This window comes from Pelmatolapia mariae, linkage group LG3_W, assembly GCF_036321145.2.
Source record: "Pelmatolapia mariae isolate MD_Pm_ZW linkage group LG3_W, Pm_UMD_F_2, whole genome shotgun sequence".
Lineage (NCBI taxonomy): Eukaryota > Metazoa > Chordata > Actinopteri > Cichliformes > Cichlidae > Pelmatolapia > Pelmatolapia mariae.
In genome coordinates, this window is record NC_086229.1 from 12,698,842 (window position 1) to 12,713,685 (window position 14,844).

The following is a 14,844-nucleotide window of genomic DNA, read 5'->3' on the forward strand; positions in this document are numbered from 1 at the left end:
TGTTTACTGATGTCTTAAGAGATGGAGCAACATGTTTTTAAGATTAATTATTTTTGGAATAAAGTCTTTATTTCCACTTTCAAATTATGTTCTACATATTTGTTCTCATTCAGAACTTCAAGCTGCAGTTTGTCATCGTAACCTTAAATCTGCTCTGAAGAAGAAGTTCCAGTGTGTGTTTGAGGGCATCGCTAAAGCAGGAAACCCAACCCTTCTGAATCAGATCTACACAGAGCTCTACATCACAGAGGGAGGGACTGCAGAGGTCAATGATGAACATGAGGTCAGACAGATTGAAACAGCATCCAGGAAACCAGACAGACCAGAAACAACAATCAGACAAGAAGACATCTTTAAAGCCTCACCTGGAAGAGATGAACCAATCAGAACAGTGCTGACAAAGGGAGTGGCTGGCATTGGGAAAACAGTCTTAACACAGAAATACACCCTGGACTGGGCTGAAGACAAAGCCAACCAGGACATCCAGTTCATATTTCCATTCACTTTCAGAGAGCTGAATGTGCTGAAAGAGGAAAAGTTCAGCTTGGTGGAACTTGTTCATCACTTCTTTACCGAAACCAAAGAAGCAGGAATCTGCAGCTTTGAAGACTTCCAGGTTGTGTTCATCTTTGATGGTCTGGATGAGTGTCGACTTCCTCTGGACTTCCACAAAACTACAATCCTAACTGACCCTAGAAAGTCCACCTCAGTGGATGTGCTGCTGATAAACCTCATCAGGGGGAAACTGCTTCCTTCTGCTCGCCTCTGGATAACCACACGACCTGCAGCAGCCAATCAGATCCCTCCTGACTGTGTGGGCATGGTGACAGAGATCAGAGGGTTCACTGACCCACAGAAGGAGGAGTATTTCAGGAAGAGATTCAGAGATGAGGAGCAGGCCAGCAGGATCATCTCCCACATCAAGACATCACGAAGCCTCCACATCATGTGCCACATCCCAGTCTTCTGCTGGATCACTGCTACAGTTCTGGAGGATGTGCTGGAAACCAGAGAGGGAGGGCAGCTGCCCAAGACCCTGACTGAGATGTACATCCACTTCCTGGTGGTTCAGGCCAAAGTGAAGAAGGTCAAGTATGATGGAGGAGCTGAGACAGATCCACACTGGAGTCCAGAGAGCAGGAAGATGATGGAGTCTCTGGGAAAACTGGCTTTTGATCAGCTGCAGAAAGGAAACCTGATCTTCTATGAATCAGACCTGACAGAGTGTGGCATCGATATCAGAGCAGCCTCAGTGTACTCAGGAGTGTTCACACAGATCTTTAAAGAGGAGAGAGGACTGTACCAGGACAAGGTGTTCTGCTTCATCCATCTGAGTGTTCAGGAGTTTCTGGCTGCTCTTCATGTCCATCTGACCTTCATCAAGTCTGGAAAAAATCTGCTAGAAGACAAACAAACAACCTCGATGTTGTCTAAGTTAATTAGCACACCAAAAATACAATCTCTCCACCAGAGTGCTGTGAACAAGGCCTTACAGAGTCCAAATGGACACCTGGACTTGTTCCTCCGCTTCCTCCTGGGTCTTTCACTGCAGACCAATCAGACTCTCCTACGAGGTCTGATGTCACAGACAGGAAGTAGGTCACAGACCAATCAGGAAACAGCCCAGTACATCAAGGAGAAGCTCAGTAAGAATCTGTCTGCAGAGAAAAGCATCAATCTGTTCCACTGTCTGAATGAACTGAATGATCATTCTCTAGTGGAGGAGATCCAACAGTCCCTGAGATCAGGAAGTCTCTCCACAGATAAACTGTCTCCTGCTCAGTGGTCAGCTCTGGTCTTCATCTTACTGTCATCAGAAAAAGATCTGGATGTGTTTGACCTGAAGAAATACTCTGCTTCAGAGGAGGCTCTTCTGAGGCTGCTGCCAGTGGTCAAAGCCTCCAACAAAGCTCTGTAAGTAAATATGTGATCATACCTTTAGTTTAGAAAAAACAAATTCTACTTAAAACAGCATTTTCATGTGTAATTAACAAAGTGTGGCATATACCTACTGAGTGAGCAGCAGGTATACTGTCGATGTCCACATTTGTTGTGGCGTTCATGTCATGTTTATGCGGTCGGCTGTCACTTCATCGGGCCTCCGTGTTTGGACCGTCGTGGTGGTCACTTGCCACTGTTTTCCGGGACAGTTTATCCTGCAGAGCTTTGGACTCTGAGACTTTCCCTTCCTTTGAGTCACAACTTCTTAAGGTCAGTTCAATATATTTTACTGTGTTTTAATCTACCGCCCTCCTGGCCCCGCAGGTGTTTTTATCCAGGATTTCACAGACTTTTTATCCTCCATTATTAAACTGAAGAAAGTCTTGATGATCTGTGATTTCACCCTGCACATGGATGATCTTACCTGTAGCATGGCCTCTTACGTTTTATTCTTTACAGACTTTTTTAGTTTTATTCAGCATGTCTCTGGTCCAATGTTCCCTCTAAGCTGCGCACGTGCGCAGTTACGCACTGCTGGCACGGTCTCTGTGCACAGAAATCTGCGTTGCGCACAAAAAAAAAAAAAATCTAACCTGAAGTGAAATTAAAATTAAAACTTTAACAATCCTGTTTTGCAGTGTTAGTCAGTAAGTGACTGGCTGCTCCCATATGGGATTAGAACGATGCCACCTTATCCCATAGTCCAGCCAATGATGCGATTCACATTCGTATATACGCAGGTAATCAACGTCGTTGACAGGCTATGACAGCGTCCTTATGTGCCGACACCGGTGTTTTAGCTAGCAAAGTAGCGTGGCTGATGTGGAGTGAAGCCACGTTAATGACAACGTGTACAACCACTGGAGATGTGAGCAGGACAGACGAACAATTGACGGAAAAAGTGTGGACTTTATACCAGTTTTTAAATTGAGTTGATCGGCCACGTAAAACCAGAGTTGTGATAAAAAAATATGCAATGTTTGGTTTTCTTCCTGAATACTATCGTTGTTTATATTTACTGCGGGAATAAATGGTAAAAACGGCATTTTATAAGGAAAAAGGCTCGAAAGCCTGTGAGCAAAGACAAACTCCACCCCCCTCTCCCTTTCCTATTCGTCCAAAAAAGTACCATGTCGACCAATCAAAAAATGATATGGCAACGTTGCATCTAGTTGTTAAGAAAAGGGGGGAAATTATAGGAGTGACGGCGGTGTTTTGAGATGTGAGAGATTTGAGACGTTTTGCGCAAATCTTGTGTAGTTAGTGTGTAGTTAGTGTGTAGTGTAGTCAATAGTTTTGTTGTGTGTGTCAGAACAATGAGGCGACTGCTGAATGTTACAGGTGTTACAGCAGTGATACATCTGCTGTTGTCAGGCCTGCAGGTATCAGGCTGTTGTTCTCCTTTATCTCATAGTGGACAGAAATAATTTTTTGTAGTGGCACAAATAATTTGTGTGGCATCAGATTTGATGCAGAACAGCTGTGGCTACAATGTAGCTTGCCATCACCAGTGTGTGTGAATGGGTGGATGACTGGATGTGTAAAGCGCTTTGGGGTCCTTAGGGACTAGTAAAGTGCTATAGAAATACAGGCCATTTACCATTTACCATGTTTGACTTTATGCTTTTCAGAATAGTTTCTGGGATGCTGAGAACTCAAATTGCACCGCTGGAATTTTTTTTTTTTTTTTTTTTGTAAATTTGGATTATAATATTTATTTTCGTTTTTCCTTCAGTATATAAAAATGGGTGTATCTCAAAAATAAAACTATGAAGACACTTAAAATAAATTTCCTATTGTTGGAAACCATTTTTTGCAACTTTTTTGTATTTACAGTTTTGAGGGATAAACCTCTTAAATTTCTCTAACTGGAAATATATGGAAAAACAAAAACGATTTTCAATTTTTTTGTACTTTATTGCCCTTTTTTGCCATTTATGTAGTTACTATGGACTTACAACCGTTATAGCCCAAATTTTAATAATATGTATGCATTATTGCTGTATAGCAACTTGAAATGCTCCCAAAAATGGCACTACAGCATGTAAAAATATAAAGATAAGCTCTGGCGGACTTGGTTCTATGGTAGGTCTTAAAGGGTTAATAAAATGTTTAGCTTCCATTTAACAGTGGCTTGAAGACAACTACTTGCAGTTGAACTCTGAGAAGTCAGAAACATTAATTATTGCCCCTGACAGCTAGATATCTATAAACAAACAGCATCTTGGTTCTCTTGGATCTTGTTTCTGCCATGTCTCTAGAGCAACACTCTAGACAGTTAATTAGGAACTGCCTTTTTCAGCTAAGAAATATCTCCAAACTGCGAAAAAAAAATTTCTAAATCCGAGTTAGAAATGATTATTCATGCTTTTATTTCTTCTTGCTTAGATTATTGTAACAGTCTGTTTCTTTGTTTGAGCAAAAAGAGCCTTGACCGTCTCCACTCAGTCCAGAATGCTGCGGCAAAGCTTTTAACAAAGACACGAAAAAGAGAGCACATTACACCAGTTTTACGCTCATTACGCTCATTTTGAAATCTTAGTACTGACTTTTAAAGCTTTGAATCATGACGCTCCTGCCTATATTTCTGATCTCTTAGAACCTCACACTCCCTCTCGCAGCCTGAAATCATCTAATCAAAGGCTGTTAGAAGTAGAGCAGGGCGATATGACCAAAAATATTTATCAATCAATCAATCAATCAATCAATCAATCAATCAATCAATCAATATACTTTATTAATCCCAAGGGAAATCAGGGAATCATATGTATATCGCGATACACATTTGAAAATTTTTGATAACGATATAACTGACAATATTGCTTCCCTGCTTAGCCTCTTCTGTCCTTGTCTAGTCTCGTGTTTTTTGTATTACTTTTCCCTGGAACACTCTCTCACAGTCTGTTCTCTAAAACCTAAAAGAGGAATTATGGATTTGATCAACTGGTCCCTGAATGCAATTGACACCCCTTTCTCAACGAGAAGTCTGGGCTCGGGTGAGCCTGACTGCTGAAGATATCTACCTAGGGGTGTGTATTGGCAAGAATCTGGCGATACAATATGTATCATAATACAGGGTAGACGATACGATACATTGCGATACTAAAAGCCAGCCGATATTTGTGTTTAGTAGGACTGAATTTAATTTAAAAAAAAACTCACAGTAAACAGTCCAAACTGTTAAATGCTTGACATGAAACATCTGAGACAAAAACACTCTCTCTAAGTTCAAAATGAATGGAGAAATTAACATCTGCCTTATTAGAAGTCATGTCAAATAAACAAACAAAAACTACTTTACTGAAATATCAAGTATTTTTTTTAACATGAAAAAAGTAAACATGTAACACTGAGGTCTTTCTAAGTACTATGATTGTAAAATACTTATCCAAAAACTGCTCTATGGAGCATCAAAACAAAGCACTTTTTATGTGACCTTAACATAAACAAATATAAATCAAAAATGAAATTGCTTGAAGAATCCATCCAAGTAAACATTAACAAACAATGTAAAGTGCTATTAAAATAAAGTACAGCTCTGCAGTGTCCATCAATGGAACACTTTTAGTATAACCTGAAAAAAGGAATTTACTCATCTAAATAAAAGTGCTTATGAGACTCAACCAAAATGTCAAACATTCTCATATCAGAGATTTTACATGTTTAGTGTTTTCTCAGTGGTTATTGTTCAATTTCCAGATTTTTGTGCAGGAATACAAGCTGATCGACATGGTCAGCTCTCAGGACACTTCTCTGTGCATTTACTATGTCTCCTGCAGAGCAGAACACTCTCTCTGCAGAGACACTTGTTCCAGGAATGCATAGGAAACTCCTTGCTACTTTGGATAGGTGAGGGTATTCCTGTTCATGGTCCTTCCACCAACTGAGAGGATTTCCTGTGAGAGGCAAAGGGGTCTCATCTCTATACCTCTTGATCTCAGCTGCAGCAACATCATGTTCTGATTTTGGTGCAGTATTGTCAGTAGTAGAGGCAAACGTAGCTCCGAGCAAGTCCACCAATGCACATGAGGTCCTCTATCTCTTTAGGGGTGGCCGAGGGATGGAGTCAAAGCTGTCTTTGATATGTGGGTGATGAGCCTCCTCTGTGACATTCTCTTCCTCCACTTGTTTGTCAGTCTCCTTATTCTCTTGCTGCTGAAAAATGTCAGAAAGTCAAAATTCAAATCCAAGATTCACCCTGTTTTTCACTAACATTTAATGACAAATGTCATCAATATGCGTTTTTTTTTTTTTTTTTTACTTTATTCACTTGCTTATAACTTCAGTTGAATTTTTCCAAATAAATTCATTTATTTACTTACATTTTTTTCCTTCTTTATCACAGTCACCACAGTGTCCAACAGTCTGGAATACGTCTCACTGGTCTCTGCTTCAGACAGGAAGGGCAGGTCCTTAAACCGAGGATCAACTGTTGATGCCATCCATAGTGTCTCCCTCTCATTTACATATCTCTTTCCCAGATCTTCTGCTATGGCAGTCTTAATGTCCCTTACTGTCGGTGTATCATCAACACTTTCTTGTGCACCCATCACAAGCTTGGCATGAAGAGGAGCAATGATGGACAGGGTTGGCATGCTCTCCTCTGACATCACCAGGGTGGCGTCCTTCATAGGCTTGAATGCCCTGACAACTTCTTCTGCACATGTGATGTCAGACTCACTTAATGTGAAAATTTCTTTTTCACTCTTCCTAACTTCTGCAGAAAGCAGAGCTGCACAGATGGCTGGTTGCTGTTCTAAAAATCGTTCTATCATATCATAGGAGCTGTTCCATCTTGTAATTATGTCCGTGATCAATCTGTGAGCTGGTAGCTGAAGGAGGCACTGTTTCTGCTTCAACTGATTGCTGGCTGTGGTGCTGCGCCTGAAAAAGGCTGTTACACGTCGGATCCTCCCGAGAAGTCGCACCACGGATTGTATTTTCAGTGCTTTCTGTGAGGCGAGATTCAGACTGTGTGCAAAACATTGTATGTGCGTCATGCCTGCAAGTCTAGCTGCGAGAGCCATGTTTGGTGCATTATCGGTAACAACAACAAGGTCCTTTGTGTTCAATCCCCATTCAGCCACAGCGTCAGTTAGTAACGCTGCAATGTGCTCACCTGTGTGACTGTCATGCATGGCTCGGGTTTGTAGTACATGAGACTGAAGGTTCCACTGGTCCGTTATGTGATGTGCTGTAACAGTTACGTACGATTCAGTGGCTCTCAAAGTCCAAGCGTCGCATGTCAAAGCAACTGTCTCAGCCGAGCTGAGGGAGTCCAGCACTGTCGCTTTGACTTCTTGGTACAACTTTGGCAGAGCGATGTCCGTGATGTGCTGTCGGGAAGGAACGGTGTAACGGGGCTCCAGCGTTTTAATCATATTACGAAATCCTTTATTCTCCACAACACTCAGAGGGCGCATATCTTTGCAAATAAAAACAAGTACTGACTGCGTTATTTTTGTTGCACGAGTTGAAGTTGCTGGTAGTTTCGAAAAGTTAACTTCTTCAATTGTCCGTTGAGCAGGGTCACCTCGTTTCGTTTTAAAATTAGCATTTGATGCTACGTTGCTATGGTGTCTAGACACGTGTGTTCGTAAATTTGTTGTGTTACCGGAATATTTGACTCTGGCGGTGCAGATTTTACAGACTGCATAGCTCTTGTCATAGTCTTTACCGCCTTCTTTTGTCCTAAATCCAAAATAAGTCCACACATCAGCTTTGAAAGCTGCGGGGGCCGGCTGTATCCTCTCCTCTTCAGTCATCAGTTAGCTAGCACAATTGGCCACACATCCACTGTTCTACTTCGTTGGTTTTGGCAAACTAGATGCTTCTACAGTTATCGCGAGACCTTGTTTTTACGTCAAAGTAAAGGCGGTAAAAACTGCAAACTAGTGGCCGGAGTTTGAATTGCAACATACAAAAGTAAAAACAGTAAATGCATGTAATTTTTCATTTTAAAAAAAATCGATAACACTGATTTTGAATATCGATTCAGTATCATTGCACGAAATATCGCGATATTTCGTTGTATCGATATTTTCTTACATCCCTATATCTACCTATTCGGAACCATGGTAACAGGGTTCTTGCTGATCGGAGCTGGCTTGGCCCTGACTTATCGAAGAATTAAAGAAGCGGAACCGGCTGTTCAAACCCCCACAAGGCTGCCCGCTGGGATTGAAACGATGGGACGAGGCGTGAGTTTCTCAAAATGGGCTCATTGAGTGCAGCACGGATAAGATCTTGGAGAAGCTTACGGTTGCCGTGAATACTCAGAATAAGACCTCTGAGTGCAAACTGGATTACATCTGGAGGGGCTCGCTCGGAATAACACCTCTGAGCGCAAATTGGATCACATCTTGGAGAAGCTCACTGCGGTCGTGAGTTCTTAGAATCGGCTCTTTGAGCACAAGAATGACAACATCACGGAGCGTAAGTTTGATAATATCATGGAGAAGCTCACGGCTCTCCAACGGGAGATTGAGTGACCAGTGTTGGACTGTTAGAACAGCTTTGAAATTCATATGAGTTGTTCGCACTAAAGTTAAAACCACCATCACTGGCGCCAGCTGCGGTCTCAAGGCTGGAGCTGAACAACAACACCCTGATAACGACTGTGTTGAGACTGTTCTTCCCTTTCTATGCAAGGCCACCTGGGTTGGCTGGAAGACTGTTTACTTAGCCTGGCAGGGCGAAGGACACTGTCTCAGCTGAACTCTGGACATACACACACACACGCACACAGACATATATACACATGCAGATGTACACTCATCCCCCCTCCCCCTCCAAACGCCTTCGACGCTTATTCCCTTCCGATGCTGACGGTGGATCATGGAGACCAGCGCATAGGCTGCAGGCCCGGATGTACTGTCTACATTGGCTGTCTCTCACCCTTTACCCATCCCTGTTGCTTGTCATGTGTTTCTTTGGTGTATTAGAGTTTTTTTCATGTGCTATGTGCAGAGGTGTTTTTTTCTGTTCTCAAACTGATCTCCCTGTTGGAGCTCAGTCTGGGGGGAGTTATTTTTTTCTCCTTATCTTTCCTCATGTTGTGCTTTTCCATGTTATACCCCTCTGACCTGTCTTCCCCATGTGATGTTTGTGTAATGTATGTATGGTCAGAAGGGTAAGACGGCGCTGGCACGGCTGGCAGCCTTAATCCAATTTCCCTCGGGATGAATAAAGTATGATCAATCAATCAATCAATCAATATAATTGACACTAGACAAAATACTTTACAACTCCTCAACTTTATTAGTGCAAAAACAAACATCAGTGTATTTTCACTTAAACAGGCAGCTGTTTTTTATATGCATTAAAGTTATATAAAAATTTAGCAGTGCAAATTCCTTGCTAACAGTTTAACCAAAAGACATTTCCAGTGGAAATTGGGCGACATATCCTCAGGATAACCATGTATAAGATCCACAAAACTTAAAATGAGGTTATACACACACACAATACGGTAATATTATGTTGAAGCACAGTACATATCACTCTGCGAGGCTCATGCCTACGATAGCCGTAATGCTCCGACAATCCATCAAGCGGTGCGGGTTCGTAGCTTAGCAAAGTCGTACTAAAACATTTGACAGATTTTCGAGCGCCGCGTAGCACATAAAAATCGTTTCGAGGTCAGTAAACACAACCAGAATTCATACATAAGGCACATGGGATTATAAGGGGCACTGTCGATTTTCAGAAAAATCAAAGGATTGATTTAAATGTGCCGTATTTTCCAAAAAACACAGTAATAACGATGGCCCGCTCTCATGCTCTACCAAAAATAGTGCTTTGTTGTGTATCTGACGGACGAAAGCTGTAATATATGTTTGCACTGATTGCCAATCACGCTTCAACTGAGTCGTCCTCGGTCAGAAGGAATGGTACTCCACAGTGACGTAGTTCAAATAACTTTAATAAGGAGGTGGCAGATGACATCAACAGGATGTACAGCTTTGGTGGGGAGGCAATTGCATTACAGCATTCACATGCAGGTAAAGGGAGTGTGTGTATATGAGTGTGTGGTCATCTGTAAACAGAAGGAACAAATATTTGTATTAACCACTATGGATAGCAGTGTACCCCTTATACAGTACTGTGGGTTTCCAGAGTAATGTTATATAATCTGCCATAACCCCATGGCCACTAGATGGCACTCTAAGACCATAAATGAATTTCTAGTTAGTATATACATTTGCCAACAGGACTACAGATTACAAAGATTCAGATAATAAACACAGTAAATAGTTACATCCACCTACAACCACAATGCTTGACAGTAAGTCGTATGCGAAATGAGATATCAGCTGCAACCAAGGCTGCCTGTAGTAGGCCCAAAAAACGATAGCGATAGCAACGGGACTAGCTTCATACGTAGCAAATTACACAGATAAAGTCAAACAAGCATCACTCTCATCTTATAATACTCACATGATAAGCACGCACACAGGGTTAACTCACACGGGAATGCAAGTCAAAACGTTAATCCTCCGACACACCTCTCATCTGTGCAGAACTGCGCTGAACATGTTCCCAACCGGAAGTACAGATACCGAGGTGCATCATGGGTAACGTAGTCTAAACAGTTACAGTGAACAAGCGGACTTTTAACAAAAGCTAAACCAGTTCCACACCACTGAAGTTGCAGCATGTTTACAGACCAATTCTGGTTCATCCGTTTCATTCAACGATCCACTTTCGCCCTTCTCATTCTCTGTCCCCGCCATGCTTTTTCCGCCATGTGTGTATGAAAACAGAAGCACTGCGCATGCCACTTTTACCCATATTCTATCATGATATTTCCCTACAGTGAAACACATACACGTTATTATTATTGTGTGATTATTGTGTGTATTATTGTACTATTGTGCCTCACAGGCATTCACACAATAATAATCTTTATTCTTTATTTTTGTGTGGATGCTGATTAAGCATCCACACTATTGAGTTCCTGTTTCTCTTTATTCTATATACTTTATTCTAGTTGCTCCATGATTCTTCGCCGTGGAACTACTTCCACAGTTTTTATCTGATTTTTGCCATTCAAACGTTCAAAACTTCTTACTACTCGCTCAATTTTCACTCAACCTCCACAAATTATACATCAAAACATAGACAGTTTTTACAGTCATCTTACCATTGAGCCATAAATTACATTTGTTTTAGGGGCGGAAATTTGTCCTTCTCTCAGTTTCAAACTCTGAAAATGAAGCAGTTTCTTCTCTCGTCATATCTCCGCGATGGAAATCGTAGTGAACGTACACCAAAGTCCGCTGATTCACCCAGTACAAGAATTGTGCTTCTATCCCACCTATTTTTGAGTTACACGACGTTTTGTAACTCGAAAAAACTGCGTTTTTCGCCTCTCACTGCAATCTAATTCTGACTGCTCATCAACCTGTTTTTCAGGCGCCCCCTGCCAGTGGCGCGATTGGTAATGAAATGGATCTCTAGCCAAAATGTCGTGGGTTCGATTCCACCTTTTCAAACTTATTTTTTCCATTACAAATTAATACACTATCACAGACCAGTGATCTATAGTGCTAATTTATTATAATTCTGCAAAGTTTTATGTCTTTAGCAGCTTTTCTAATATCGACATCAGCTTCTTGTTTAAGCTACCAATTAATACACACTATGACGCCCTGTGTATGTGTGTGTGTGTGTGTGTGTGAGACTACATTTCTAGTCTTTGAGGCACAGCATCTTATTGTTGGATTCAAATTGAACAGATACAGACTAATTGACTGGACACATTGTTTGCTGGACGTGGGTTATGTGTCACTCCTTTTCCTGTGTGTGTGAGTCCATATTTGCAAATATTGTTAGGCTTGTCACTTTTGCCTTAGCTTTGTGTCTCTGCTGGCTGCTCCTTCCTGCTTTTTTAATGTTTCTGCCAATTTTTCACAGTTGAAGAACAAGTAGTTTTGAGGAAAGTTCAGGGTTTTTCAGCTGGCCATTTTTCTTCTCCAATATTTAATAGTATTTATGATAAAGCATACTATTTGTGCCAAATCATAGTATATGGGCTAAAACATAGTATTTCTGCCAAATTACTATATTTTTGCACATACACTATGATTTAGCATAAATATTATGTTTTAGCACAAATACTGTGATTTAGCAGCAATACTAAGATTTGGCACAAGTACTACGACTTAGTAGACATTTGGTTGACTGATCTAGAAACATACAACCACACATTTCTGCTATCATATAGTATTTATGCTAAATCATACTATTTCTACTAAATTACAGTCACAGTATTTATGGTAAATCACACTATTTGTACCAAATCATAGTATTTGTGCCACATCATAGTATTTGTGCCAAATCATACAATTTCTGTCAAAGCACGTTATTTTTGCTAAATCATAGTATTTCTGCAAAATCATAGTATATCTGCCAAATCATAGTATTTGTTCAAAATCATTGTATTGGTGCTAAAACATGGTATTTCTGCCAAATCATAGTGTTTGAGCCAAATCATAGAATTTGTGCTCAAACATAGTCATTCTGCCAAAGCATAGTATTTGTGCCAAATCGTAGTATTTTTGCTTAATCATAGTATTTGACCCAGAAGGTTAAGTGTCTTCACTTCTTTTCAGCACAAAGTTCTGCTACTTCTGCTGTTTCGAGCACAAATTTAAGTTTATTCACCTCTTTTCTGCAGAAAGTTCAACTTTGTCAGCTCTTTTCAGCTAAGTTTTCAGCTCCTTCGGTTGATGCCTGCTATATCTTTTGGTGCTCATAACTGTTATACTTTTTGAAATAGTAAGATTTTTATGCCATTTTTTTGGCCCATTTTGATGACTAGGACTAAGTTACTACTGTCTTTGTTTATTTGGCTCTCCGGGGTGAGCTGTGTTTTAGCTCAGTGAGATGAGCAGGTGTTTTCAGAGTGCAAGGCCCTGGTTCAAATCCCGCTTTTTTTCAGTGAACACTTTAAAATTTTAAACTCTTTTCAACACAAATTGCAGCTTTTAACCTCTTCACAGCAGAATTTTCAGTTTTTTCACCTCTTTTCTGCACAAATTCCAGATTTTCAGCTGTTTTCAGCAAAATATTTAGCTTCTTCAGCTCTTTTCAGCAGATTGTTCTGCTTCTGCTGTTTTCTGATTCCACTACGAGGCACTCAAACAGCATTTTCGCAGGAAATGCAAGTTTTTCTAGTTATTATTATATTACGTCTTGAGACATTCGGCTGCATTGCTATGACAACCTCACATTAGCTGGAATTTGATTAGAATGGAAAAGGAGTCATGCCACGTTGAGCCCGTCCAAGAAGGTACTAATGGAAAAAGGACTACAATTTCAGTATTTCTGGGAGATTTGCAGTTATAACCCTTATTAAAGTACCCAGACACAGCCTATGGTCAACCAGTAGCTGAAAATTGTCAACTACTACAAAATGAATACAAACAAAAATAAAAATAAGCATCTATGACAGCATACATCAGCATTAATTACCTTTAGTTTGTACCTGTGGTCAAAAGTTTTAGCTTTACTTTTAGTTTTAGTTTTACTGGAAAACAAGTGGAGGACAAAAGATGTAGTGGCAGTCATAAAAACTAGAAAATTAACAGTATTTGAAAACCATGTTCTTAAGAAATAGAACAATTTCCACTTAAGACCTGACATTGAGGGATGCATTTATATTACAAAAGAACTGTACTGATAATTATTGGCAAAAGGTCTGATGGTGTGATGAATCCAAAGTCAAACATGAGATGTAAAACATCCAGCAGAGAGTATCTATAGCTATTTGTAAAACATCTTATGGTTTGAAGCTGGATGTAAGCCAGTGGTGTTGGGAATTGTCAAAAGCTAACTGAAACCAGATCAAAGTAACCTTTATTCAATTCAATTCAATTCAATTCAGTTTTATTTATATAGCGCCAAATCACAACAAAAGTTGCCTCAAGGCGCTTTATATTGTACAGTAGATAGCACAATAATAAATACAGAGAAAAACCCAACAATCATATGACCCCCTATGAGCAAGCACTTTGGCGACAGTGGGAAGGAAAAACTCCCTTTTAACAGGAAGAAACCTCCAGCAGAACCAGGGTCAGGGAGGGGCGGGGCCATCTGCTGCGACCAGTTGGGGTGAAAGAAGGAAAACAGGATGAAAGACATGCTGTGGAAGAGAGACAGAGATTAATAACAGATATGATTCGATGCAGAGAGGTCTGTTAACACATAGTGAGTGAGAAAGGTGACTGGAAAGGAAAAACTCAATGCATCATGGGAATCCCCGGCAGCCTACGTCTATTGCAGCATAACTAAGGGAGGATTCAGGGTCACCTGGTCCAGCCCTAACTATATGCTTTAGCAAAAAGGAAAGTTTTAAGCCTAATCTTGAAAGTAGAGATAGTGTCTGTCTCCCGAATCCAAACTGGAAGCTGGTTCCACAGAAGAGGGGCCTGAAAACTGAAGGCTCTCCCTCCCATTCTACTTTTAAATACTCTAGGGACAGCAAGTAAGCCTGCAGAGCGAGAGCGAAGTGCTCTAATAGGGTGATATGGCACTACAAGGTCGTTAAGATAAGATGGGGCCTGATTATTTAAGACCTTGTATGTGAGGAGCAGGATTTTGAATTCAATTCTGGATTTAACAGGAAGCCAATGAAGGGAAGCCAAAACAGGAGAAATCTGCTCTCTCTTTCTAGTCCCTGTCAGTACCCTTGCTGCAGCATTTTGGATCAGCTGAAGGCTTTTCAGGGAGTTTTTAGGACATCCTTATAATAAAGAATTACAGTAGTCCAGCCTGGAAGTAATAAATGCATGAACTAGTTTTTCAGCATCACTCTGAGACAGGATATTTCTAATTTTAGAGATGTTGCGCAAATGGAAGAAAGCAGTCTTACATATTTGTTTAATATGTGCGTTGAAG

The 14,844-nt window shown here is 40.6% G+C and overlaps 1 protein-coding gene across 1 annotated transcript in view; it reads left to right on the forward strand.

The window, feature by feature from the left end:
- The window catches only part of LOC134620609 (uncharacterized), an 823,316-nt gene that overhangs the window by 393,161 nt on the left and 415,311 nt on the right, over nt 1-14,844 (forward strand). Inside the window, 1 exon segment of the mRNA XM_065470113.1 lies at nt 114-1,914. Coding sequence (XP_065326185.1) covers nt 114-1,914 — 1,801 coding nt within the window.